The sequence below is a fragment of the Halichoerus grypus genome, chromosome 15, assembly GCF_964656455.1.
Source record: "Halichoerus grypus chromosome 15, mHalGry1.hap1.1, whole genome shotgun sequence".
Taxonomy (NCBI): domain Eukaryota; kingdom Metazoa; phylum Chordata; class Mammalia; order Carnivora; family Phocidae; genus Halichoerus; species Halichoerus grypus.
In genome coordinates, this window is record NC_135726.1 from 26,549,250 (window position 1) to 26,572,752 (window position 23,503).

General features: G+C 54.7%; 1 protein-coding gene across 1 annotated transcript; it reads left to right on the forward strand.

Annotated features, from left to right (window-relative positions):
* Positions 1–3,733: 3,733 nt before the first annotated feature.
* PLLP (plasmolipin) lies at positions 3,734–22,435 on the forward strand. The gene is made up of 4 exons (XM_036120453.2): positions 3,734–4,009; positions 17,734–17,907; positions 20,086–20,208; positions 21,293–22,435. Exons 1-4 carry the CDS (start codon positions 3,875–3,877, stop codon positions 21,407–21,409), a joined length of 549 nt encoding a protein of 182 aa, XP_035976346.1. The 5' UTR covers positions 3,734–3,874; the 3' UTR covers positions 21,410–22,435.
* Positions 22,436–23,503: the final 1,068 nt, after the last annotated feature.

Here is a 23,503-nt window from a genome sequence, read left to right on the forward strand (position 1 = left end):
TGCTCTCTCTGTCAAATAAATAAATAAAATAGTTTAAAAAAAATTTTTTTAAAAAGATTTTAGGGGCGCCTGGGTGGCTCAGTCGTTAAGCGTCTGCCTTCGGCTCAGGTCATGATCCCAGGGTGATGGGATCGAGCCCCGCATCGGGCTCCCTGCTCAGCGGGAAGCCTGCTTCTCCCTCTCCCACTCTCCCTGCTTGTGTTCCCTCTCTCGCTGTCTCTCTGTCAGATAAATAAATAAAATCTTCAAAAAAAATAAAAAAAAGATTTTATTTATTTGACACAGAGAGAGAGAGCACAAGAGCTCGAGCGCACAAGCAGGGGGAATGGCAGGCAGAGGGAGAGGGAGAAAAAGGCTTCCCAGTGAACAGGGAGCCCGATGTGGGGCTTGATCCCAGGACCCTAGGATCATGACCCATAGCCAGTCAACCAACTGAGCCACCCAGGCACCCCTATGAAAGTCCTTTTAGACACCTCCTTTTTTCCTTACCTCCCCCAATTACCAAGTATATAATCAGTCACCCCTCAAAAATCCCAGGTCACCTCTCTCTCTGTGTCTCTGTCAAATAAATAAAAAGATCTTTAAAAAAAAAATTGTAAATCAAAAGATATAACTGCCCTCCAAAGGTTTTTTTTTTTTAATAATAAAATCCACCCCATTATCAAGGGTTTAAGAACCAGGTGATCTGGGCCCTGGCTCCCTCCTGAACCCCATCTCTCCCCAATCCCTTCAGCTTATAACCATCTGTCCTTCCTCAAAGACCGCAAAGTCTTTCCTGCCTCAGGGCCTTTGCACATATGGTGGCTTTCTCTGCCGGATTCCTATTCATCCTTCAGGTCTCTGTTTAAATGTTTATACTTTCCCTGACAACCCCCAAACATCAATTATTCTTTCCCATGGGGCCTTGCTCTTTTCCTGTAGTAATATTATCACAATTGATAATTATCAGTTTCTCTGCGGGCTTATATATCTAGTCTATCTCCCCCATCAGACTTCCTAAGGGCAGGGTCTCTGGTTGGATGGCTCACAGCTCTGTCCCCAGTGCCCACCACATCCAAGGTACACATTAAACGTCTGCTCAGTGCCTGAATCCCCACTGCCTCTCCAGCATGCTCACATCCTACCCCAAAGGAGGGAGGCTCAGCACACAGTAGGGGCTTGACCAGAGTAGGGAGTCTTTATAAAACGGAGGAGAACTGAGACAAAGGCCATGTGTTCTATGTGGAGATGGCTGGCTCAGACCCCAGGGAGGGGGGCAAGCCTGGGAAAGGACAGGCATTCCTGGCCTTATCCCCAGCTCTCTGTTTCCCCCACCCCATCCCAGAACTTCTAAGGCACGAGTGGAGACTCTGGGTGGGCGGCAGGTTCCAGCCTGGGGACAGGTTCCTTCCCACTTTTTCTGACTGAGGGCAAGAGTGAAGTTGGTCTGGGAGAAAATGTCAAAGTAAAAAACAATGCAGTGATTGACTCTTGCTTGCTGCCATTTGAAAGGAATGAAAGTGGGATTAACCAAAAAAACAAAATCTAAACCAAAACCAAAACACTCTACTGTTTTAGATGCTGCCTCGGAAACAATCATCTTACTGTTTTCTGTGTCATAATAAAATTAAAGGTTTACCCAAGAGCTTTGTTCTTCTGCACTTGGCCTTGTGTAGTGTACAGGGAGGCTGGTCTCTGGGTTTGCAGCTACCAAGAAGCACAGCTCCTTTCGAGTGCCCACTGCGTGTGGGGTTGGGAGGAGAGTCTCAGGTGCCTACGGGGAAGGGGTTGAACATTTAGGGGTGGGTAAAGGGCTCAGTCATCATCAACCAGTGATATTTTCTATCAGATATTGGCCATCAGATCTTGTCCCTCTCCTGTTAGAAACCCACCAGGCCTTAGAATAAAATGTTAACCTCTCCCCTCCATTACTGAGTAGGCAGAATAATAACCATCCAAAGATATCAAACCCTATCCCCGGAATCTGTATATTTTACTTTATAAAGAAAAAAGGGTCTTTGCAGATTAAATTAAGGTTCTTTTTTTTTTTCTTAAGATTTTATTTATTTATTAGAGAGAGAGAGAAAGCAGAAGCAGCAGGAGTGGCAGGCTGGACTCGAGCCCAGGACCCTGGGATCATGACCTGAGCCAAAGGCAGACGCTTAACCAACTGAGCCACCCAGGCATCCCTAAATTAAGGTTCTTGAGGTGGGAGGTGAGCCTGGATTGCCTGGGTGGGCCTTAATCCAATCACAGGTGTCTTTACAAGAGGGGCCAAGAGAGATTTGATCCATACAGAAGAGGAGGAGGCACTGTGATACTTGAGGCAGAGATTAGGGAGATTAGGTCACAGGTCAAGGACTGCCGGCAGCCACCACCAGGAACTGGAAGAGAAACAGATTCTCCTCTAGAGCCTTCAAAGGAAGACCGGCCCTGCTGACACCTTGATTTTGGCTCACTGAAACTGATTTCAGATTTCTGACCTCTAGAATACATTTCTGTTTTTTTTTTTTTTTTTTAAGACACCACGGTCAGTGGCAGCCACAGGAAGCTAATAAGATCATCTAAATAGTCCTATGGGACCTGGTCTGCCTACCTGCTGAACCTCCCCCCTTGCTCATGTTGCCCCAGTCCCACCAAGGATCTTTCTGTTCTTCAAACTGTCTAGCTTCCTACAGCCCCAGGGCCTTTGCACTTACTAAGTTCTTCCCAAGGCTGACCCTACTGATGATTCAGCTCTCTGCATAAATGTCATCTCTCCGAGAGGTCTTCTCTGACCAGTTTATCTAAAAATTGCCTCCTGACCATCTCTGTCACATCTCTCTTTTATTTTAGTCACAGCATTTGTCACTGAGGTGGTTTTTTCCTCCCAGTCTAGCACTTATCACTCCCAGTAGAAAGTGGGATCCCAGAAGCGTTGCCTGGCTTGTACCTGCTGTTCCCCAGGGACTGGGATACGGCCTGACATATGGTAGAGGTTCTGCAAACACTGGTTGATAAATAAACTGTGCAAGCCTTTACGGCCTGAAGCTGTGTGTGTGTGTGTGTGTGTGTGTCCGCGCGCGTGCGCGCATGTTTCAGGGTGCAGGCGGAGTAATGAAACCGTAACTCCAACATCATCTCCCACCTTGTGAGTGCCCCCCATGCACGCCCTCGCCACGGTGTGCCCGGAGCTTCTGTGAGGTGAGGTCCTTCATCTCTCCATATTACAGACTTGGAAACTGAGGCTCCATGATCTTCTAAGTTACTGCTTAGTATGTCCAGAAGTGAAGACCACATAAACTGAGTCACGAGCAGCCTCAGCTGACTCAGACCCTCACCTCCCGGGTGCTCGGTCGGTCTCCCGGGACTCCTGAGGAGTCGCTGCACAGAAAAGCGGATCGCGCTGTAAGGAGAAACTTCAGAGAGGCGCCCTAGAGGCCTCCGGGGGAGGCCTCGGAGTACTGCAGCCGCGTTTACCTCGGGCTTGGAAGTGACCGGCTGGCAGGGCGCGGAGCAGCGGTGAACGCCGCGGCGACGCTGAGGAAGAGTCCCAGGAGGTGGCTTTCCCTAGGAGAGAAAAGCGCGGCTCTCCAGGCTGGTTGTGGCGGAGCCATCTCACTGACCGCGGCCTCAGTTTCCCCGTCTGGAAAGTGGACGCGGCCACGAACGGCTGGAGGGGGGGAACCGGCCGGCGGCGAGCGGAGAGTTAAAGGGGCGGGTCCCGCGGGGGGGGCGGGGCCGGGGCTCGGCCGCACCTGGCGGCAGGCGGCTGTCCGCCCCGACGCCGCGCGTTGCGCCGGGAGCCGCCGCGGGAGCCGGAGCCCCCGGGGAGGAGCGGCTCGGCAGCCGGCACCCACCGCGGGAGGGGCGGCGGCGGCGGCCGGAGCGACGTCGGGAGGCGAGCGGAACCGCCATGGCCGAGTTCCCGTCGAAAGTGAGCACGCGGACCAGCAGCCCCGCGCAGGGCGCCGGCGCCTCGGTCTCCGCGCTGCGCCCGGACCTGGGCTTCGTGCGCTCCAGCCTCGGTGCGCTCATGCTGCTGCAGCTGGTGAGCGCGCGCGGGGCCGCGGGGTCGGGGTGGGGGGCGGCCGGGCCGGGAGGGCTCGGGGCTGCCTCGTTTGCTCCCAGTACACCCTCACCTTAGGCTCCGCCGCGCCGCGCCTATCCCCGGGGCGCCTCCAGGACGTACGCCCCCGAGACCACCCTGGAGCGCTCTCAGCTCGAGACGTCCCCGTTGCCGTCCCTGCGAGCACCGGTGTTCAGGGTGCCCACTCTCGCACGCCCCATCATCCCCCGAGGTGGTCACTGGAGACCGGCCCAAGGAGCGCTCACAGACGCACAGTCACTGCGCACAATTCGCTCTCTGAGCCTCTCTGTCTCAGCCTCTGTCTCTCTCTGCCAGGACAATATCCCCAGCCCTCCAGGACACCCAGCCTGAGTGAGGCAAAGTCCACTCGGAGCGGCTCCGCGTGGCCGAGCCCCAGAAAGCCCCTTTTCTAAGCGAGAGGGCGCCTCCGTTCCGGCGCATACATTTAGGCGCGGCCCTCTGGGCTCCCGCGCAGGGACCGGGCTTTTCTGGCTTCCACTGGGTGCCCCACCGGGTTCCAGCAGGTTTGGCCGGCCCGGCGGGGCCGAGATACCGCGCCCAGCGCAGGCGGGAGGGGTTTGTGGGAGGCCAGAGGCAAGGCTCCGATGCCTCCCAGACCCTGGTGCAGAAGACCCCAGCAGAGTCGAACCGATCGGAACATCCCTCTCCCCACACACCAGTTTCAGGCCTGGCGGTGTTCGCTTTCTTCCCACAGTACTCTCTGGTGGGTCAGGAAGCTGGGTGGCTGCCCCTGTGGGAGGCTTCCCCAGGAACTGAGGGCCCAGAGGACTAAGGTGGAACTGGAGGTGGGCCAGGATCCATTTTCTTTTAGGGCATCTCCGCCCGCCCCCCTCCTCCCTGATCCTGGCTTGACTGCCAGGCTGGAAGGGTGGGTGGTTTGAGACCCCCACCGCCCGTGAGCGCCTGCCTCCACCTGGGTCAGTCGTAGCTCTGGTTTCAGGATTTCACAAATCTCTCTCTGGGGGGCCCCCCACCCCCACCCCAGCCTCAGACTCTCTTGGAGGAGTTTGTTTAAAATGTAGATTCTTGATCCCCACCCCCGGAAAAAATGTGGAATTGTTATTTGAATCTCAGGAAGTGCAGCCCAGAATCTACATTTGTAATATTCTCCCAGAGTTGTTTTGGAGATTCCCGGGGTGGGTAAGGGGTCCGGTGGGGGCCTGATTTAAATCTGCAGGTAGGTTTGCCCCTGTCCGGAGCGGTGCTGCTGTGCTGGGCTCCAGGACGGTGGGGAAGGCACCGGGGGAGTGGGAAGGGATCCTCAGGCCCTGGGCTGAAAGGGCAGAGGAGAGGGGGATGAACTTAGAGTCCAGGGAGGTTCGTGGAGGAGAGGGAGCTTTTGACTTCACTGAACTCTAGCAGAGGAAGGGAAAGGGTGTTCAGGGTTTTTGGGGGGGGTACTGTGTGAGCCAGGGCTTGGGGATGGGTGAGTGGAAAGGAAGTTGGGGGGATCAGGTTGTTGAAGCTGAGGGCGCTAAGTGCCCCGGGGAGAGATGGAGATCTTGTTCTGTTGGCAGCCTGGGAGTTTTGCAACAGCGGAGAGACCTTGGCTGGGCTCCGTGGGGGGCGGTGGAGTGGAGCCTTAGGCTTAGCTCTTGGTTAATGGGACCTGAGCACTGGCTTTTGCATTTGAACAGTGAAAACTGGAGTTGAGAGTAAGGGGGCCTGCTGTGCCTGCTGGGACCTGGGTAGATCCCTCTGGAGGAGGCTGCTGTTTCTGATTTGGGGGTCCCTGTGGGCCCAGCAGCCCAGTCCTGAATATCTGGGTCCCATTGCACAGATATCAACCCCGGGCTCTACACAGGGTGTAGGACTTGCCAGAAGGCCTTGCTTGGCACTTAGGTCTCCAGACACTGAGGTACTGGGTGTGAGTGGGGTGGCCTTCCTTTGCCACCCCCCCTGCAGTGCTTTAGGGGCTGGAGGTGAGGGGATGAGGGTCTCCCATCAAAGTTCTGAAGACCTGCCCCTTTTAGTGCCTTAACCATCCTACCTGTGGGAGAAGCTGCTTCCTGAGCTGTTTCTCTGGCCACAGACAGTTCCAGTACACAGCTTCCTGGGTCCATAGGGGGCTTTACCCCAACAGGCACCACCGACTGCTGGGAAGCCATAAAAGCTCTTACCAGTCAGGTGCGAACTAGGCTCCGGATTCTTTGGCAAGGGCTTTATATTCTCTGTTCTCCCGATTTTATAGGTGAGGAAACCGAGACTCAGAGGTCAGTTCTTTGCCCAAGATCTGGGATCTAAGGCCTGGGTGGTCTGACTTTTCTGGCCCATGCTCTTAATTACCACACTCAGCTGTGCTCCCACAGGGCATAGGGTGTGGTGCTTTTGAGGGAGTGATAGAGTGGTCATCCCTCCTAACCCCCTAAAGGCCCAGCACCTACTCTCCAAGGGCTCTTGGTCTGAGGGAGGTACCCAGAGGATGAGCTTTCTGCAAAGGGATCAGGGAAGGCTGCATGGAAGAGGCAGTAAATGGGAAGCTGAAAGCTAATTCTTCATTTCCCAAAGGATTTGGTGAAAAGTTCTAGATGTGGGAGGAGGGAGGTGGGGTGGGCAGAAGGCCCCAGCTTCTTGGGAAAGAGATGTGTTCTTTGTCTGGTATTAAATGTGTCCTGAAGAACCAACTTCGGTGTTCACTGATTTATCATCTCCCCCCACACACACCCCATCTGGTTCCAGAAAGAACATTAGATGGAATGTGATATTTAGCTACGTACAACAGGAGTTAAAGTCATATATTTCTAAAAGTTGGTGGTGTGTGCATAGGAGGGGGAAGGATTGACTTAAGGAGAGCCAGAAAGAGATCATTGTACCTGGAATCTATAGCAAGGTTAAGCCCTTCGATTCTTTGTTGAGTTTCCTAGCATCATAGGCAAAAAGGGAAACATGATGAATTTATGCAGATAGTATCTAAAAAGCAAGCAGGCAAGTTTGATCTGGAGATAACTCTTTTGGTCATAAAAATCTGGAGGTTTTGATGCTTGTATAAGGTCACATGGGGTAGAGTGGCAGTCAGAATTTGCACTCAGATCCAAAGCCTGGCTCTAGCTATGCTTCCTGTTTTGTTTTGTTGGTAGGGAGTCCATGTTCTTAGGGGTGCTTTGGAGGGGAAAGGGAAGGGAGACTCATCAGGGGCCAGGGCCACTAGGGAAGGCTTCCTGACAGAAGTGGGCTCCGAAGGGTTTAGTTACAAGGAAGGGAGTAGTAAGAAGGAGGTTCCGAACAGATGAACCTCAGAATAGCTTGCCTAAAAGCCCTGCAGTCAGAAGGCAGCCCCGAGGCCACAGGTGTAGGAGGCCATATAAATGGTCTGTGGCACTCGGGCCGTCAGTGTTTGGCAGCCTCTATCCTTCCTTCTTGCCGGACCTCCTGGGATTGGGGGTGGCCACACAATTCCCATTTTGCAGGTGAATAAACAGATAACAGAAGCTTCACCCACTGCTAGATGACAGTGATTTGTGGGTGATGCAGGAAGTATTGGTGGGAGCACTGGCCTGAAAGCAGAGAGCCTTGGGTTTAAGTCCCGGCTGCCTCTTCCTGGCTGTGTGATACTGTACCTTCCCTAATATCCTAGAGCTTCCGTTTCCTTGTTGGTAAAATAGTGATGGTGGGATAGTGAGGAATATGGAAGATGGTGCTGTAAAGGGCTTAGCGCAGCATGTGTTGGAATGAAGGGCAGTTGGGATTCACAGAGCCATAGAATCCTAGGGTTCTCTTGCTTGCTCTGCTTGCTCCCAGAGGTCCCTCGAGCTTGCATGCTTCCAGGGTCGGGGTGCTCACTCTCTCTCAAGGCTGCCTGCACCATCCTTGTACATTTGGGAGTATTAGAAAGCTTTTCCTTGCGGTGATCCTGACTCTTTCCCCAGCCTCAGCAAGCACGTCACTCCTCTCCTGGTGGTGGTTAGGGCAAGGCCTACAAGTCACCTCTGTCCTCCAGGAAGAGGCTGCCCGGGAGAGGTTGTTGGGGTCCCCAAGGTATGAGCAGAGCTCAGCCCCATTGGAAGTGCGGTACTGGGGCCTCCCAGGGCATTCCTCAGGCCCTGCAAGCTCCCCGGCCACCTCCTGTGCCCAGAGGAAACCAGTGTTTTGTCTTGTTAGCTCCACCCACACGCCCCACTGGTTGTGGCCAGGAGGGAGTTGAGTGTTTGGAATAAATATGTGAACACATTCTCCTTAAAAAATGAAAACCTTTTACAGATAAGGCCAAAGTTATTCTTGGATGGCTTGTCCCTCTCCCCAAGGGGACCCCTGTTGGGAGTTGCCAGTTCTTTTTCCTGTGCATTGTAAAAAACGGGGATGATTTTATTCCCTCTCCTTTGTTCAGCAAGTGGCTTTTCTTACACCCAAGGCACCTGAGATCTCTTCTGTTACACAGATCTGTGTCCCTCCCTGTTAACCATTTCAGGGCATGCCCGACTGTCACTGTCGCCCCCTTCCGTGTAGCCCTTTCTCTACTGATGGGCCCACTTTAAAAAATGGTTCTATCCCTTGAGAAAATTCACAGGCACACAGCAAAACAGTCCAACAATATGAAGGGTGATTGATGCAAGTGTCATCTCTCTCCTCCCTGACCAGCCCCTGACCAGTCCCCCGAGGCAGCCGCCTGCAAGAAGGCAGCATTCCACACTGAGTCTTAAGCATTTTTCTGCACGTGACCCCTGTCCTCACTTAAAAACCACAGATGGGAACACTCTGTGCATGTGCCCCGCTGTGCTTTTCCCTTGACGGTACGCACTTTGCTGGGTGTTTCTTTCTCTAATCCTTCCTGTTCTGAATTTCTTTAATAGGTAATATATTTACTATGGTTCAGAATAAAATAGGCTGGGAAAGGGCAGGCTGACAAAATCTCTGTCCCTTCCGGTTAGAGTCGCCCCCACCCGTGCCCGCTCTAGTTTCCCAGGTTCCATTTTAGACTCTTTTTTTTAAGATTTTACTTATTTTTTTGAAAGAGAGAGACACAGCGAGAGAGGGAACACAAGCAGGCGGAGTGGGAGAGGGAAAAGCAGGCTCCCTGCTGAGCAGGGAGCCCGATGCAGGGCTCGATCCCAGGACCCTGGGATCATGACCTGAGCCGAAGGCAGACGCTTAACAACTGAGCCACCCAGGCGCCCCCCATTTTAGACTCTTAAGGAGAGAAACGCACATGTGGCTGGAGAGTCCCATCTCTCCCCACTTTACCCAAGGGATGCACTCTTTCCATCCACATCCTTCTGTACCTGCTCCTTTTTCATGTAAAAATGTGTCTTGGTGGTCTTGTCTCCTTGTATGGAGTGCGATCGCTTCTGTCTTAGGGCTTCGCAGTGGTCCATTGTGTGGCTGCCGTGGGACTTGTGTGGCCCGTCCCTTTGTGGACAGGCACCTGGGGTTCCCACTCTTGCTGTTGCACACCCTGTCGCAGTGAATGAGCCCACACGAGCCACTGAGCGCATCTGTGCAGTACATTTCCAGAAATGGGACTGCTGGCTCTGGGTGTGTGTGTGCGTGATTTTGATAGAGCTTGCCAAATGCCCTCCAGAGGGGTCACCAGCATGGTGAATCAGCACCTGGGCCTGTGCCCCTCCCATTGCTCGGGATAGTAGTGTTTTGTAGTTTCCTTATGAGTGAGGTTGGCCTTGGAAAAACACGTTGTTGAGGAGCTGTTTGTATCTCGCTGTCTGTCTGTCCTCTTTCTCCATTCTGCGGCGTCCTAAGTCTCTTACCATTTACTAGGACCTCCAGATGATTGGCAGATATTTTTTTCTTAGTGTTGTTTTTGACTTTGCTCATAGTGTTTTTTTATGCCACACAGACTTTTGTTGTTTTTTAATTTCCCATCAGCATTTTATTTATTTATTTTTAAATATTTATTTGTCAGAGAGAGAGCGCATACAAGCTGGGGGAGCGGCAGGCAGAGGGAGAAGCAGGCTCTCCAGTGAGCAAGGAGCCCAATGCTGGGCTCAATCCCAGGACCCTGGGATCATGACCTGAGCCAAAGGCAGATGCTTAACCAACTGAGCCACCCAGGCATCCCTTACTTATTTATGTATGTATGTATGTATTTTAAAGGTTTTATTTATTTATTTGACGGAGGGAGAGAGAGAGAGATCACAAGTAGGCAGGCAGAGGGAGAGGGAGAAGCAGGCTCCCCACCAAGCAGGGAGCCCGACACAGGGCTCGATCCCAGGACGCCGGGATTATAACCGGAGCCGAAGGCAGACGCCCAACTGACTGAGCCACCCAGGCGCCCCCCCCCCTTATTTATTTTTTAATTGAAACAGTTGACACGCACTGTTACAGTAAATTACGGTACATTTGTGCAGTGGCATATCATGCAGTTCGTAAAAAGATAATGACTTACCCCTCCCAGAAGACAGGAAGGCAGCTCTCTATGTAATGATGGACAGTCTCCAGGCTCTATGGCTCAGTGGAAGAGGTTAGGTGCAAAACTGTGTGTGTAGAATACTATCGTGTATGGGAGAAATACAGAGAGACTAAATAGAGACAACACCTGTTTAAAGAGTGTGTGTGCGTGTGCGTGCGTGTGTGTGCGTGCGCGTGCGCGCGCGCGCATGCGCGCAGTCTCTGAAGAGAGACATAAGAAACCCCTCTTGGTTGTCCCTGGGGAAGAAACTGAGTATCAGGAGAGGAGGGAGACATGCTAAAAACACCATTTGGTTACCCACCATGTCATACAGATTACGTATTTTAAAAATAAATGATACAACTTATTTAAAAATCTTTCAAATACATGAAAAGAGCAAAAATGTAGTACAGGTAGTTTGTGCTTGTGACAAAAACTGTGAAGGTGGCCCTTGAAGGCCCCTCAGGCCCCGTTTGGGGAAGACACCCTCCCATGAACACACGGCAGCAAGCATAGCCTTGAGTTCAGTGTTACGGGCTGGGTGACCTTAGGTGGTTTTCTTAACCAGGTGTACATGGAAAGAGGCTGCAGAGCTGTCCACGTATGGTGGATGGTGGATGGTTGCTGCTTCTGTATGTGTGACAGGGTCAGGTGGTGGTCACCCCTTGACAGCCGGTGAGTGGTTGGTGGTGGAATTCAGTGAGGCCCAGGCCCTGATTTCCTGCTCATCAGTGGTCTCGGGGAGCCACAGGGGTGCTGCCCTGGTCCCCATGGCCACTGGGAACCTGCCTGGTGGGCAGGGAGGGGTGAGCTGGTTTTCTTGGCAGCCCAATGAGCTCAGCCCTGGATATTAACAGGCCCTTTGTTGTTGGTCTGGGTTGGCCTGTACTGTTTGCCCAAGAGGGAGAGGCCAGGGTGGCACCCCAGGATCTCACACACGGGGACGGTCAGGACAAGAAGACAAGGGCTAAAGGTTAGGCAGGACTCAGCATATGAGCTGCTGGGCAACTGACCTGGGCCTGTACTAGGCTGTTCCAGCTTTAATTTGGGGGTGGGGGTGGTCAGACAGGTCATCTGCTGCCCTCTATGAGGTTAGCCAGATGAGGTCACCTGTCCCTCCTTGAAGTTGAGATGGGGCAGGGTTTGCTCAAGGTCACCCTCGTCATGACTTCCAGGATCAGAACTAGAGCCAGTGTTTGAAGAAGGAAGTCCAGGGAGTAAGGAAGAGCTTCACTTCAGGCTCCCCCATCACCCTGTTCCCAGGGTGGATGCCAGGCCTCCCAAGTTTGATGAAGTTCCATGTGCTCCAACAGCCAGATCTCTCTGGAGGGCCAACCCCACTGCCACTCCCTGGGGGTTGCTAAGAACAGAAGCTTCTGTCATCCCTTCTGCCCAGGGGTTGGAGGTCTGCCCTCGCCCTTCTCTGCTCAGGTCCTCAGGGGAGTGTCCCCACCTCCTGTAATGTGGAGACCCTTCCGCAGGGAAACCCTTCCTCCCCTCTGGGCAGCTCCATCCCCCCGGGCCACAGTGCAGGGATTGGGAACTGGCATGGGGATATGCAGGAGGCAGTCTGAGCTTAATGTTGGGAAGATTTTTCTAAAACTCTGCAAGTCACCATGGTAGCAGTGGGCCCCTCCACATGCAGCGTGCACACAGGCGCCGGAGGTCCTCGCTAGGGGGGCTCTGGGGGCTGCTGGGGTAGGTGTGCAGAAATCGCTTCCATCTCTAGGGCTTAAAAACCGCAGTTCCGAGACTCAAGACTGAGGAATAGCAAGTAATGTGACAGGCCGCATTTGGAAAGCCAGCAGGTGAACCAGGCCCTGAGCCAGCATTTCCATCCTCACCACCTTCTCTGCAACAGCCCAGGCTGGGAGGTGCATGCGTGCGTGTGTGCGGGTGGGGGGGGGACTTGGCTGCGGGCTCCCTGCTTCACCCCCAGGGTCTGTAAGGGCGCAGGGCACACAGCGGGCCCTCAGGAGACTTTGTTCAATGACCAAATGATGGCTTTGCAGTGAAAGGGAGGCTGAGAGGCGTGAAACCTGTGGCCCCGGGTGGTGGAGCTGGGAGGCGGCCCCCAGGACTCCCGAGTGCCTGGGGTTTACAGTGCGGGGATTCCAGGGAGCCTTCCCTCTGTCCCCCCCTCCCCAGCCCGCCGCCTCTGCACAGGGAGGGGGTGGTGTGTGGATTTGTTGTGGCCAGTTCAGGCGCCCCAGAGCCTCTGTCCCCTGCGCCTTTGTCTCCTCTGACAATGGGTGGCTTTTTGTCCCCATAAAGTCCCTTTCACTGTCGGGAGAAGGGCCAGGGCGGGGGTGGAGGCTGGGCCTGGCCAGGCCAAGTTCAGAGTGTCCTCAGCTGCCCAGATGTGTCCCTGTGAGGGGGAACCCCAGAAGGGTTCATGTCGCCCTTGGGCCTCAGTTTCCTGGAAAGTGCAGTGGGGAGAAGGGAGTTCTGGAGGCTTTTGGATGGGCCCCATCCTCACATTGTCTCCGCAACCTTTGGGTTCATTGCCAACATTTAAAAAGCTGAAGATTTCACATACAAATTCAGATTTCTAGTGTCTCTTGGAAAATTGGAAGTCTTGGTTACCCCAGGCATCATTCCCCTCCCCCCCCCCCCACCATGCCAGCAGGCTGCTCTCAGCTCTGCAGTCCCCCCCTGGCCCGCCTTGGCCATTTCTGTGACCTGCCTGCCTTGGCTGAGTTTGAGTCCCCAGTGTCAGCCTCCAGGCTCTGAGGTGCTGCCCCTCCTGGAGGCTCCCCACTCTGGGAGGTTCGCCCCCCACCCATCTCCCTCCCCAGAGCCCAGCAGCCCTCATACCACACCTGACCACTACAGCTATTGACTTTTTCCTTCACGGCATTTTATTTGCAGTGACATGCCTGTGAGGTGACCAGGATGGGTGTACCTGCCCAACCCTCTCACATGTCAGATGAAGAAACAGACCAGAAAGTTTGGGAGACTCTCCCAAGGTCACACAGCAAATCCACAAGGGTCTGACCCAGCCCAGGAAGTGGAGAGGGATTAGAAGAGTGACCGTCTTTGGGCGGGAGAAGACTTAGCTTAGTGCTGGGGCTGGTGGTGTCCCTCCCGTACCAGGGGGAGAGGGTTCTGGGCCCCCCTGGGGAAGGTGTGCAATTGAGGAGTGTCAGGCCCAGATTGAAGGGAGCCTTGGAGAGCACTAAGTGAAACCTCCCTGCTCCCATTGTACTGAGGGGAAGACTGAGGTCTGAGGATGAGGTCTTCTCCCGAGAGCCCCTCAGCCTGTGAGGAACAGAGGGAGTGCCCTTGCAGGAGGCGGTCTTGGGCTGGGTTGGTCCCGGCGGGGCTGCCCTTCTGGGGCCTCCCTTCAGATAAGCCCGGCTGCCTTATCTGAAAGACAGGTGGGGCCCACAATGGCATGGGGCCTTTAGCTGCCAGGCACCGCGCCTGGTGCTTAAGTTTAGATAATATTCTTTATCTCAGTGAGGCCTCGTACCCCTAGGAACCGCGCACACAATTACTGCTACCACCTTAGGAACGTGGGCAGAGAAGGGATTGGAAAACCCACATTCCAGCCTCTCAGGTTGATAATGACAGTAGAATGTGTTGATCTAAGTCCCTTAGGTATATTACCTTTTTTTTTAAGTTTTTTTTTTTTAAGATTTTTTATTTGTCAGAGAGAGAGCGTGCGCATAAGCAGGGGGAGGGGCAGAGGCAGAGGGAGAAACAGGTTCCTTGCTGAGCAAGGAGCCTGATGTGGGACTCGATCCCAGGACCCTGGGATCATGACCTGAGCTGAAGGCAGCCACTTAACCAACTGAGCCACCCAGGCGTCCCTGTATATTACTTTCATCTCAGAACTACCCCCTGAGGTAGGCACATTTTGAAGATGAGGACACTAAGGCACAGAGAGGTTCAGCGACTTGCCCCAGGTCACGTAGCTGGTAAGTTGGTGGGGCCGGAGCCTGACCCAGGGAGTTAGTAGGCCAGCCTTCCATCAGAACTGATGGCAGTATCACAGTCAGATCAGGACATCCATCTGCTGTCAGAGAGTAGCTAAGATGTATTGGTTTCCCGGGGCTGCTATAACAAAAACACCATAAACTGGGAGGCTTCAGACTCTACGTAGAAAGTCACTGTCTCACAGTCCTGGAGGCTAGAAGTTCGCAAGATGTTGGCATAGTTGGTTTCTTCTGGAGGCTCTGAAGGAGAATCCGTTCTGTGCCTCTCTCCTAGCCTCAGTCCTTGCTGTTCTGGCTGCTCACAGGTCGCCTTCCCAGTGAGATCCTTCTTGGCCTCTTACCTGAAATTGCAAATGACCCCACTGCCTGTCTCTTCTCAGCTGCATTTTTCCCATAGCACTTACCCCGTGGCTCGCTTGCATTCACCAATGCATTGGGCTTTTATCTGGGTCCCCTCAGTAGAGAGGGAACAATGGGAGAGCAGGGCTGTTTGTCTGTTTGGCTCACAAGGCAGTACGTGTCCAGTAGATACTTGTTGAATGAATGATCCCAGAGAGGGGCATCTGAGCTGCAAGGCGACTGTCCTGGACAGAGGAGCCTGGGCCAGGCCCTGGAGACAGGTGGCCTTCTTCTGGTCTCCACCCTCGGCTACCTCCTGCTGTCCCCCTCTCTCTGGAAAGTGGGGTTTACTCTTGCACAGTGGACCACAGGACAAGTCCTCTGGCCCCTTCTCCTGGCTAGAGGACGGGTCCACAGCTGGAGGGAGAGGAGGCCGCTCAGGCTAGCCGAGGGGTCGGCGTATGTGGGGCCGTCCTGTCCTGAGCGGGGTCTCCCTGGGGCCCTAGGCTGGGGTGCTCCGTTCAGATTCTTGGGGCTGGGGGAGAGTGGACGGGAAAAACCAGTCTATCTGGTTCCGAGGGGATGAGTGGACCTTTCCTTGTTTGAGGGCAGAAACCGAGGCAGCTCCCAGGGCACAGGGCCAGGTTGGCAAAGCCAGGAGGAACCCCAGAAATTCTTGCTGCTTATCTGGTGGCTTCATCTCTCAGAGGCTGCACTTGCTGATCTGGAGACCCGGGGCTGGGCTGGAGGGCAGGGCAGAGCCGGGAGACAGCTCAGGTGTCCTCTCGCCTTTCACACATCACTAAGTAACTCTCACTAGTCTGGGTTCCAGAGAAGGACAGATCTGGGTTCAAATCCTGCCCTGCCCTTTACCCCCCGGTTGACCTTGGGTGGCTACAGCCACATTTCCCTCTGAGCTTCTGTTTGGAAAATGGGGAAAATACATAGTACCAACCGATGAGGGGGTCATGGGGAAACCGTGAACCTCATGGCTTACCTGAGGCCTGGCACAGAGCCGGAGGGCGTTCAGTGGTTGTTGCGGCCAAATCTAGGAGTAATCCTAACGATAATTGATTGGTAGGTGCGCATTAGGGTGAACCCAAATGGGTCTTCTCTTGATTTTCAGTTCAGTGCCTTTTCTAACTTCCCTTTCTGGGGGTTGGAACAGACAGCACGTTGGCCTGGAGGCTCATAAGGACTCTGATTGAAGTGGAAAGATGACTGTTTGTCCCCGAGGAGTCCAGTTCTCACCTGGGAGGGTCCTGGAAAGTGCTGAGTTGGGGGGGTGGTTCTTCTTCAGAGCAGTGGCCTCACCCAGCTCTGGGGGCTCTTGGCCCCCCTGATATGTCTGTCTCGGGCAGGGTGTCCTGAGGATGAGTGGTAAAAGGTGGGGGTCCTGGGCTGAGACACCCCGGCTCTGCGTCCTCACCGGCTCTGCCCCCGGCTTGTGTTCCTGTAGGCAGGGCCCTGCCACCTGTCCCGCCTTCCTCGCCTGCAAAGTGGGCTGCACGGGCTGCTGCCAGGCCGTCTCTGGTGGGTGGCGGGGAGCGCAGAGGGGGCAGCCCTGAGACCGGCGGGGTGCCATGTGGGTGGCATCCCTGCTGGAGAGAAGGAGTGGATGCCTTTCTCGCCCCAACGCCCCCACCATGGGCTGAGACCTTTCCCTGGGTGGAGGGGGGCAAGGCCAGCAGCACGTTCACCGATTTCACCCCTGCTTCCTGTGCAGGGCAGGTTTCTGACCTCCATTTCACGGATAAGGAAACTGAGGCTCGTTAGCGCTGTGCACATATGTATTGAGCAGGTAATATGTGCTAGGCACCGCTGGGCCCTGGAGATAGAGCAGTGACCAAGCTCGGATTCCTCCCGGGCCCTGTGTTTTGGCGGGGAGACTGGAATTGCCCCGGGGGAGCTGCACAGAGAGGGAAAGGTGCTTGCCCAGGGTCCCACAGCATGGGCAGGATTGAAGCCCAGCTGTTGGCTCCCAGGCCTGGGGCTCCATCTCCCACTTCACAGCGGGAAGAAAGCCAACCACACCCTTCCCCGGCCTCTTGTGCAGGAGGGGCAGGAGGAGGAGAAAGGAACGTTTTCCTAGGGATTTCGGGACTCCTGGCCCACCTGGCTAAGGTCATTCCTGCCCTGACTGCGCACATGTAGGGGGATGGTTACAGAAACGTCCCTTTGATCCTTGGCAGGGGCACTGGGGCGGGCATGTGCGGCAGGTGCCCGGTGCTGCCCGTGCTCCAGGGTGAGCACCAGCTCTCCAGGGGCCGGTGTAGGAGCTTTCGGCCAGGGGAGTTTTTGTCTCCAGAACCGGCAGCCAGAAATGGATCTGGCTCCTGAGCCTCTTCTCTGTGATCCGTCTGATGGTTGGCTCATTTTCTGGCTGTGGCAGGGTCCCCTGGAGCCTTGCTGCCATAATACCTGGATGCCATCCAAGGAAGAAGAGGCACAGTTGTCTTTGTGCTTCTTCATCAGCAAAGGAGCCTTTCTCCAAAGCCCCCCGCTAGACCATCCCTGCCTCAGCAGCCAGCGCTGAATCATGCCTAGCTCCAGAGATTCCAAAGCATGCCCTTATGGAGAAGGGAGGATGCCCCAGCCTCGGGGATCTTGGGCAGCAAGGAAGGGGGTGAAAGCCGTGGAGGAGGCCAGGATGGCTCCATGGGAGGTGTACTGGCCGCCTGGATGCAGCTGTGGATAAGACAGTCACTGTCCTGCCCTCAGGGAACTCAAAAGTCAGGGGAAGGAAACAGAATCCTGGTCCTGGGTGGTGGGTGCCTGGGGTGGGGGGGGCCAGGCGGGCACAAAAGAAGGTTCTAGAACCCAGACTGGAGGAGCAGGGAAGGTGTCCCATAGCGTGCAACATTTCAGCTAAGACCCGAAAGGAGGAGTTACCAGGCAAGGGCTTGGTATACAGTGGTATGCAGTAGGAGCCAAATAAATATTTCTTGACTAAAGGAGAAATGTGTCCTGCAGAGGGCGCCCCGTGGCCTCCAGCCAGAGTGGTGGGGGCTCTGGGGGACTCTGGCCCTGTCTTATCCCTCCAGGTGCTGGGGCTGCTGGTGTGGGCCCTGATTGCCGACACCCCGTACCACCTGTACCCGGCCTACGGCTGGGTCATGTTTGTGGCTGTCTTCCTCTGGCTGGTGACAATCGTCTTCTTCATCCTCTACCTGTTTCAGCTGCACATGAAAATGTACATGGTGCCCTGGCCGCTGGTGGTGAGTCCCAGTGGGAGCACGGTGTGTGTGTGGGGGGGGGCGGCATTGCTTCCAGGCTGACCCCTCTGCCTCTGGGAGCAGCTGTGACAGAGCCACCTTCCCTACATGAGAAGGGGCTGGTAGGGGTTGGCTCTCAGCCGGCTGCAGAGCTGAGTGGGGGAGGGAGGATCGATGGCCACAAATTAGGGAGGACACAGGCTTGGCTTTCTTCAGGGAAGGGAGTAGAAGTGAGGGGCTCTTTTTTTTTCTTTCTTAGATTTTATTTATTTATTTGAGAGAGAGAGCACAAGCAGAGCGAGCAGCAGGCAGAGGGAGAAGCAGGCTCCCTGCTGAGCAGGCAACCCGACGCTGGACTCGATCCCAGGACCCTGGGATCACAACCTGAGCCAAAGGCAGACGCTTAACCACTGAGCCACCCAGGCGCCCCATGACGGGCTCTTAAATGGAGAACCCGCTGCATTTGGAATCTTGAAAGTGTTTTTCTGGTTTGGGGGGCAGTTGGGATTTGAACCTGTGTTGCAGGAGTTCTGTCAGACTCTGGCAGCCCTGAGCCTGGAGGCTGGGCTGAGCTATCAGGAACTACCCAGGATGAGGCCCCGACAGCCCAGGAGAGGGTAGCCTCTCTGCTTTGTCCAGGTCAGTCTCCTCGGGACACAGAGCTGAGAGTGGCCATAGGAAGTACCCCGGCCAGATAACAGAAAGCTTGCTGGGCTTTTTTCTCTGACCCGGAAAACTCCTGCAGCTGGGGTCTGAGGCTTTTCAGTGAGCAGTGAGGCAAGAGAGGCACATGACTGTAAGGCAAGCAAGGCCGGGACTAGGCAGCATTGTTTGGAATTCAATGACTGTTTAAACTGAGGAAACGTGAGTCATCCTCAAGACAGAACGGGTTTGTTAGATCTTGACATCACTGGCAGGAGCCAGGCAGTGTTTGTGGTGGGCGCTGGGCTTGGAGGGAAGATCCTGGGATGAGGAGGGGACGGCCGGACTTCCTGGCTAGGGTCCAGCCCTGGCGCCATGTCCTAGGAGCTTTGAAGAAAGAAATCTCCCAAGATGGCGGGGGCCTCGGTGTCTCTGAGCACAGATCTGGGGCTCCGGCCACAGCTGTTGTTGGAAGGAGGCTCCTTTCCTGGGCCAAGATAGCAGGGCAGTGTCTCTTAGACTCCTGGGCCTATTAGCAGATAAAGCTTGACTGCATCTAGAGATGACTGGATTGGGTTTGTCAAATTGGCATTTTCTGGGATGGGGGCTACAAGCCCCCTGTGGGGCCTGAGCAAGGTGAGTGAGTGAAATAGGTCAAGAAGGGGTTCTGGAGAACCTGTACCCCTCTCTCCACAGGGAACCACCTCTGCCCGGCTCCTACTCTCAGTGGGAGTGGGCCCCTTGGTGCCAAATCTTAATATTTTAAGATTGAAAGTTTTATAGGAGATCGTCAGCTTTTCATATGAAATCTCATTTTAGAATGTTGGCATTTTTTTTTTTTTTTTTTAATCTATATAGGTTGAACCAAATGTGCCTGAGGTCCACCAGTTTGCGGTCTCTGCTAAGACTGTTTACTGCTCCAGGGGCCAAGCGTTGGGGAAATGGGACTCGGACCTGAATGTCAGCTGAGGGTCCTTTCTGCCAGAGTGGCCCAGAATTCTGCTGGGTCCTCACCCTGGCATTTGATGTGGCGGCCTTGAGCCTAGGATGTGGCCCAAAGGCAGACACAGATTGCTCCCCCTGGAGGCAGAGAGGGATGGGAGGTCTTCCCAGGGCCAGCCTCAGGACCAAGACCTACAGTGCCAAGGGGGGCCAAGCTTGCATGGAAGAGCGTGGCCCTGGAATTCTTTAGCTGGTGCTCTCAGAGATGGCCTTGGCTTGGTCTCCTGCCATTGGGAATGGGGTTTTGCCTTGTGGGGCTGTCACCGCCCCTGACCAGATCACTTCAGGCCTTCTCATCATTTCCCCTCCCCTCTCAGCCCTACGTGTGTTTACGCTCCCCGCTCAGATGGCCTCCGGGTTGACCCCATGTGGATTGCCATCCCGAGGAGTGTAGTATCCGTCCCCATCCTTGAGCCCCAGCCCCTGTTCTGGATACTAAAGGGGTGTGCCGGGTATGTGTGGGGGAACCAAGAGGTTCCACACTTACTGGAAGAGTCTGCCGTCTTAAGCCTGTTCTCCTCTCCCCCTACCCTCCAGTTAATGATATTCAACGTGGGCGCCACTGTTCTCTACATCACGGCCTTCATCACCTGCTCTGCCGCCGTCGAGCTGACGTCACTGAAGGGCACCCGGCCCTATAACCAGCGTGCGGCGGCCTCTGTGAGTATGGTTCCCCGGGGGCGCTGTTGGCAGTGATGGGGGCAGGGAATGGGTCAAACCAAGTCTGTGCCCCTGGACTTCCACCACTCTCTGGTCCGAGGCCAGCACCTGCCACCCCCGAGGGACCTCCTTCTCGGGGGTTTCAGGGACACTGAGCTTTGTCTTCCATAATTAGCAGTAAACCTCAAGGAACCGGAACGCTTGGGAAATACTTTTGGTGGTAAATGGAAGTTATGGGTTCATTGTTGAACTTTGCTGGCAAGCAGGTGCTCCATACTGACTTAGAGTCCTGTGCCCCCTTGGAGAATCTGTTAAAAACTGCCCACCCTTCTTGAAAAGGGTGCATGCAGACCTTTTGGTTGAAACCATTTGGGGGGATTTACAGCTCTCAGGAAGCCCAAACTTGGGCTCCATCCACATCAAGTAGCCAGCGGCAGACCAGTGACCCTGTCCACACCTGTCACACCTCAGTCCACGGGCCCTGCACAGACATTTCCTCACAGGACCCCCTGACTCCCATGGTGAGGGGACAGGAACTACCAGTCCTGTCCCCTCTGGACAGACAAGGAAACAGGCTCAGAGAGGTGAACACACCAAGGCGCAGTCCAGGGTAGGGCAGGAGCGAGACCAGGGCGTGGGTTTCCTCAGTTTCAGAATGTGGCTGCAGGGCATCTTTGAACTGATTCCAGAAAATTCCTTGGGTACCTTTTGAACGTTGTCTTTTTAAAACTAAGTCCCTGATGTGTGTCTCTGGGAGTTCCTACACCTTGGTCACTCTCAGCACATTGTCCAATAGCCCGTGTCACAGTCCGATCTACCTTGCCTGCGTGGTTAGTCATGGTTTCCCCCACAAGAATGTAACGTCGGCACCCCCACAAATACGTGGGAAATGAGTGTGTGGCTAATTGGAGTTGGCGTGGCTACCAGAGCGGCTTGTTCTAGTTAACTGGGGGGCGCTACTCCGGGTGTGTGTGTGTGCCTGTCTGAGGCTGTCTGGGGCTCGTATCTGTCCCCCCTGTGGCCCCCTCACCCAGCCCCGGGCCACGCTGCACACTGACTCAGCTCTGGTGTCTTCCTCTTCCAGTTCTTTTCGTGTTTAGTGATGATTGCCTACGGAGTGAGCGCTTTCTTCAGCTTCCAGGCCTGGCGGGGAGTGGGCAGCAATGCAGCCACCAGTCAGATGGCTGGGGGCTACGCCTAGACCGCCCACGCCATGGCCCACCTTGGGGCTGAAGGCTGCAGCCGGGTCCCAGCGTGGGGCGGCCGTGAGCCCGAGGCCTGAGCCCTCTGTGCAGTCGGCCTGGAAGGGACTACACTTGCTCTGCTCGTCAGACTCGGGCTCACCCAGTACTCCTAAGGAATCAGGATCCATCCTCTGGTTTGGCCCAAGTCAGCACGCACAGGGGCTGGAAGGAGGCCAGTGGCTGAGACCGTCTGCCCATCGTCCGTATTTAGTGGAAGGTGACGGGGGATACGGGGCTGTCAGTGTCTCTGCTTTGTCTTTTGACTTCAGTGTCCCAGGCTGGGGCCCAGGCTTCTCACCAACACTAAGTGCACTAACAAGGACTCCAGACCTGCAGCCCCCGACCCTCCGTAGAATAAGCCTAACAAGCTACATGTATTTATCTTATTCTTTGTTCTGGGACTGCAGAGCAAGTTTTCGAAACCGGTCTGATTCCTTAAAACACAATTTGTTTCTTCGTAAGTAGGCTCCATGCCCCGCGTGGAGCCCAGTGCAGGGCTTGAACTCACGACTCTGGGACCTGAGCTGAGATCAAGAGTTGGCCACTTAACCGGCTGAGCCCCCCACGTGCCCCCCACGACCACCACCTTAAAACACAATTCTGACTTGACCCTCCCCCAAACCAGAGGCTGCTTCAAGGGGGACCTTTGTGGAAAGAGGGTTATGGTATCTGACGGCATGGTCTTCCTTTCCTGCATTCCAAATGTGCGAGTGATTTCAAACAATCGGTTGGAAGCAACTTCTCAGTGATGAAATACCCAACCAGCCTTCCTCCCTCTCCCCAGCCCTTGTTTGTAATACTCCCCTGGGGAAAAGCTAACCATGCTGACTGCTTCCCTGACCCTGCTGATGAGGCACGGGGGCCATGGAGGAGGGAGAGGGAACCGGGACCTTGCCTGGTGAGTTGTCCTGTGCTTGGTGGTGACTTTTTTTGTTTTTTTTTTTTTTTTACAAAAATAAAGATGGAAGAACTTATTTGGAAAAGGTGTTGGGTAATCCTGGTTGTAGATGCTTATAAATTCTGGGAAGGTGCAGGTAAGGACGGCAGTGACAGGGGTTCCAGATGTCTGTGGAGGGCAAGTCCGGTTCTGGAGTCGCTCAGCAGCACCCGTGACGTCCTTGACCGGAGGCGGCCTGACCCACTTCCTGCCTGCCCTGCCGGGGACAGCCCTGCCTAATGCCGTGTGTCCCGATAGGTTGAACAGCCCCTTTTACTCTCACAGGGTCTCAGTTGAATACTAAATCATGACTCTAGCTTTAGGCTCATTAGGTCATCTTGCTGGACTCAAGATTGCCCTCCTGTCAGCTCCCTGGAAGGTTTTGTGCAATTCAGGGAGCGTGTCATCAAAGCCGATGGCCACGCTTGATTCAGGAAGCCGGCGCAGACCACAGCGAGGGGCAGTCCTCCTGACTGAGCTCGTGCTTCTGCTGCCACCAAGTCACATGCTTTGAATCATCAGCTGAAGGCATTTTTGGGCACCCCTGGGTCCTTTTTGGACAACCCGGGGACAATCAGAATGTAAATACAGCGGTCTCCCGATTCACATTCTGACGTTCTGCGGTTTCTGTGACTTGTGGCCAGCGGTGGTCGGGAAGCAGATGATCCTCCTGAGAAGGCTGACAGCAAGGTCGCTCTGCTCCCGGCTCCTGCGCCCTCCTCCTCCCTTCTCCTCTCCTGTCGGCGCTGTGTCAGCTCCCGTCATCAGAAGAGTACAGGACAGGAAGAGATCTTGAGAGACCACACTCACGTAACTTTCGTTAACAGTATGTTGTTAGAATGGTTTTATTTTATCTCTTACTATGCCTTTTGAAATTGAACTTTTATCATGGGGGGGATGTAGAGGGAAAAACACAGTAGAGTGTTCGGTGCTATCCGTCATCTCAGGTATGGGGGGGTGGGGTCTTGGGACAGAGCCTTGCGGACGACAGGACAGCGAGTCGCACAGTTGTGGCAACAACTCCAGCTGGGGGGGGGGGGGCTTGGGGGTGTGGCCAGACACCCACGTCCCAGTCAGCCCCGGACAGGTCCAGTTCCTGCCTGTTGGAAACACA

Coding starts and splice junctions, on each gene's coding strand:
- PLLP (XM_036120453.2), top strand. CDS start 3,875: ATGGCCGAGTTCCCGTCGAAAGTGAGCACGCGGACCAGCAGCCCCGCG. Junction 4,010..17,733: donor CGCTCATGCTGCTGCAGCTG/GTGAGCGCGCGC, acceptor TTATCCCTCCAG/GTGCTGGGGCTGCTGGTGTG. Junction 17,908..20,085: donor TGGTGCCCTGGCCGCTGGTG/GTGAGTCCCAGT, acceptor CCTACCCTCCAG/TTAATGATATTCAACGTGGG.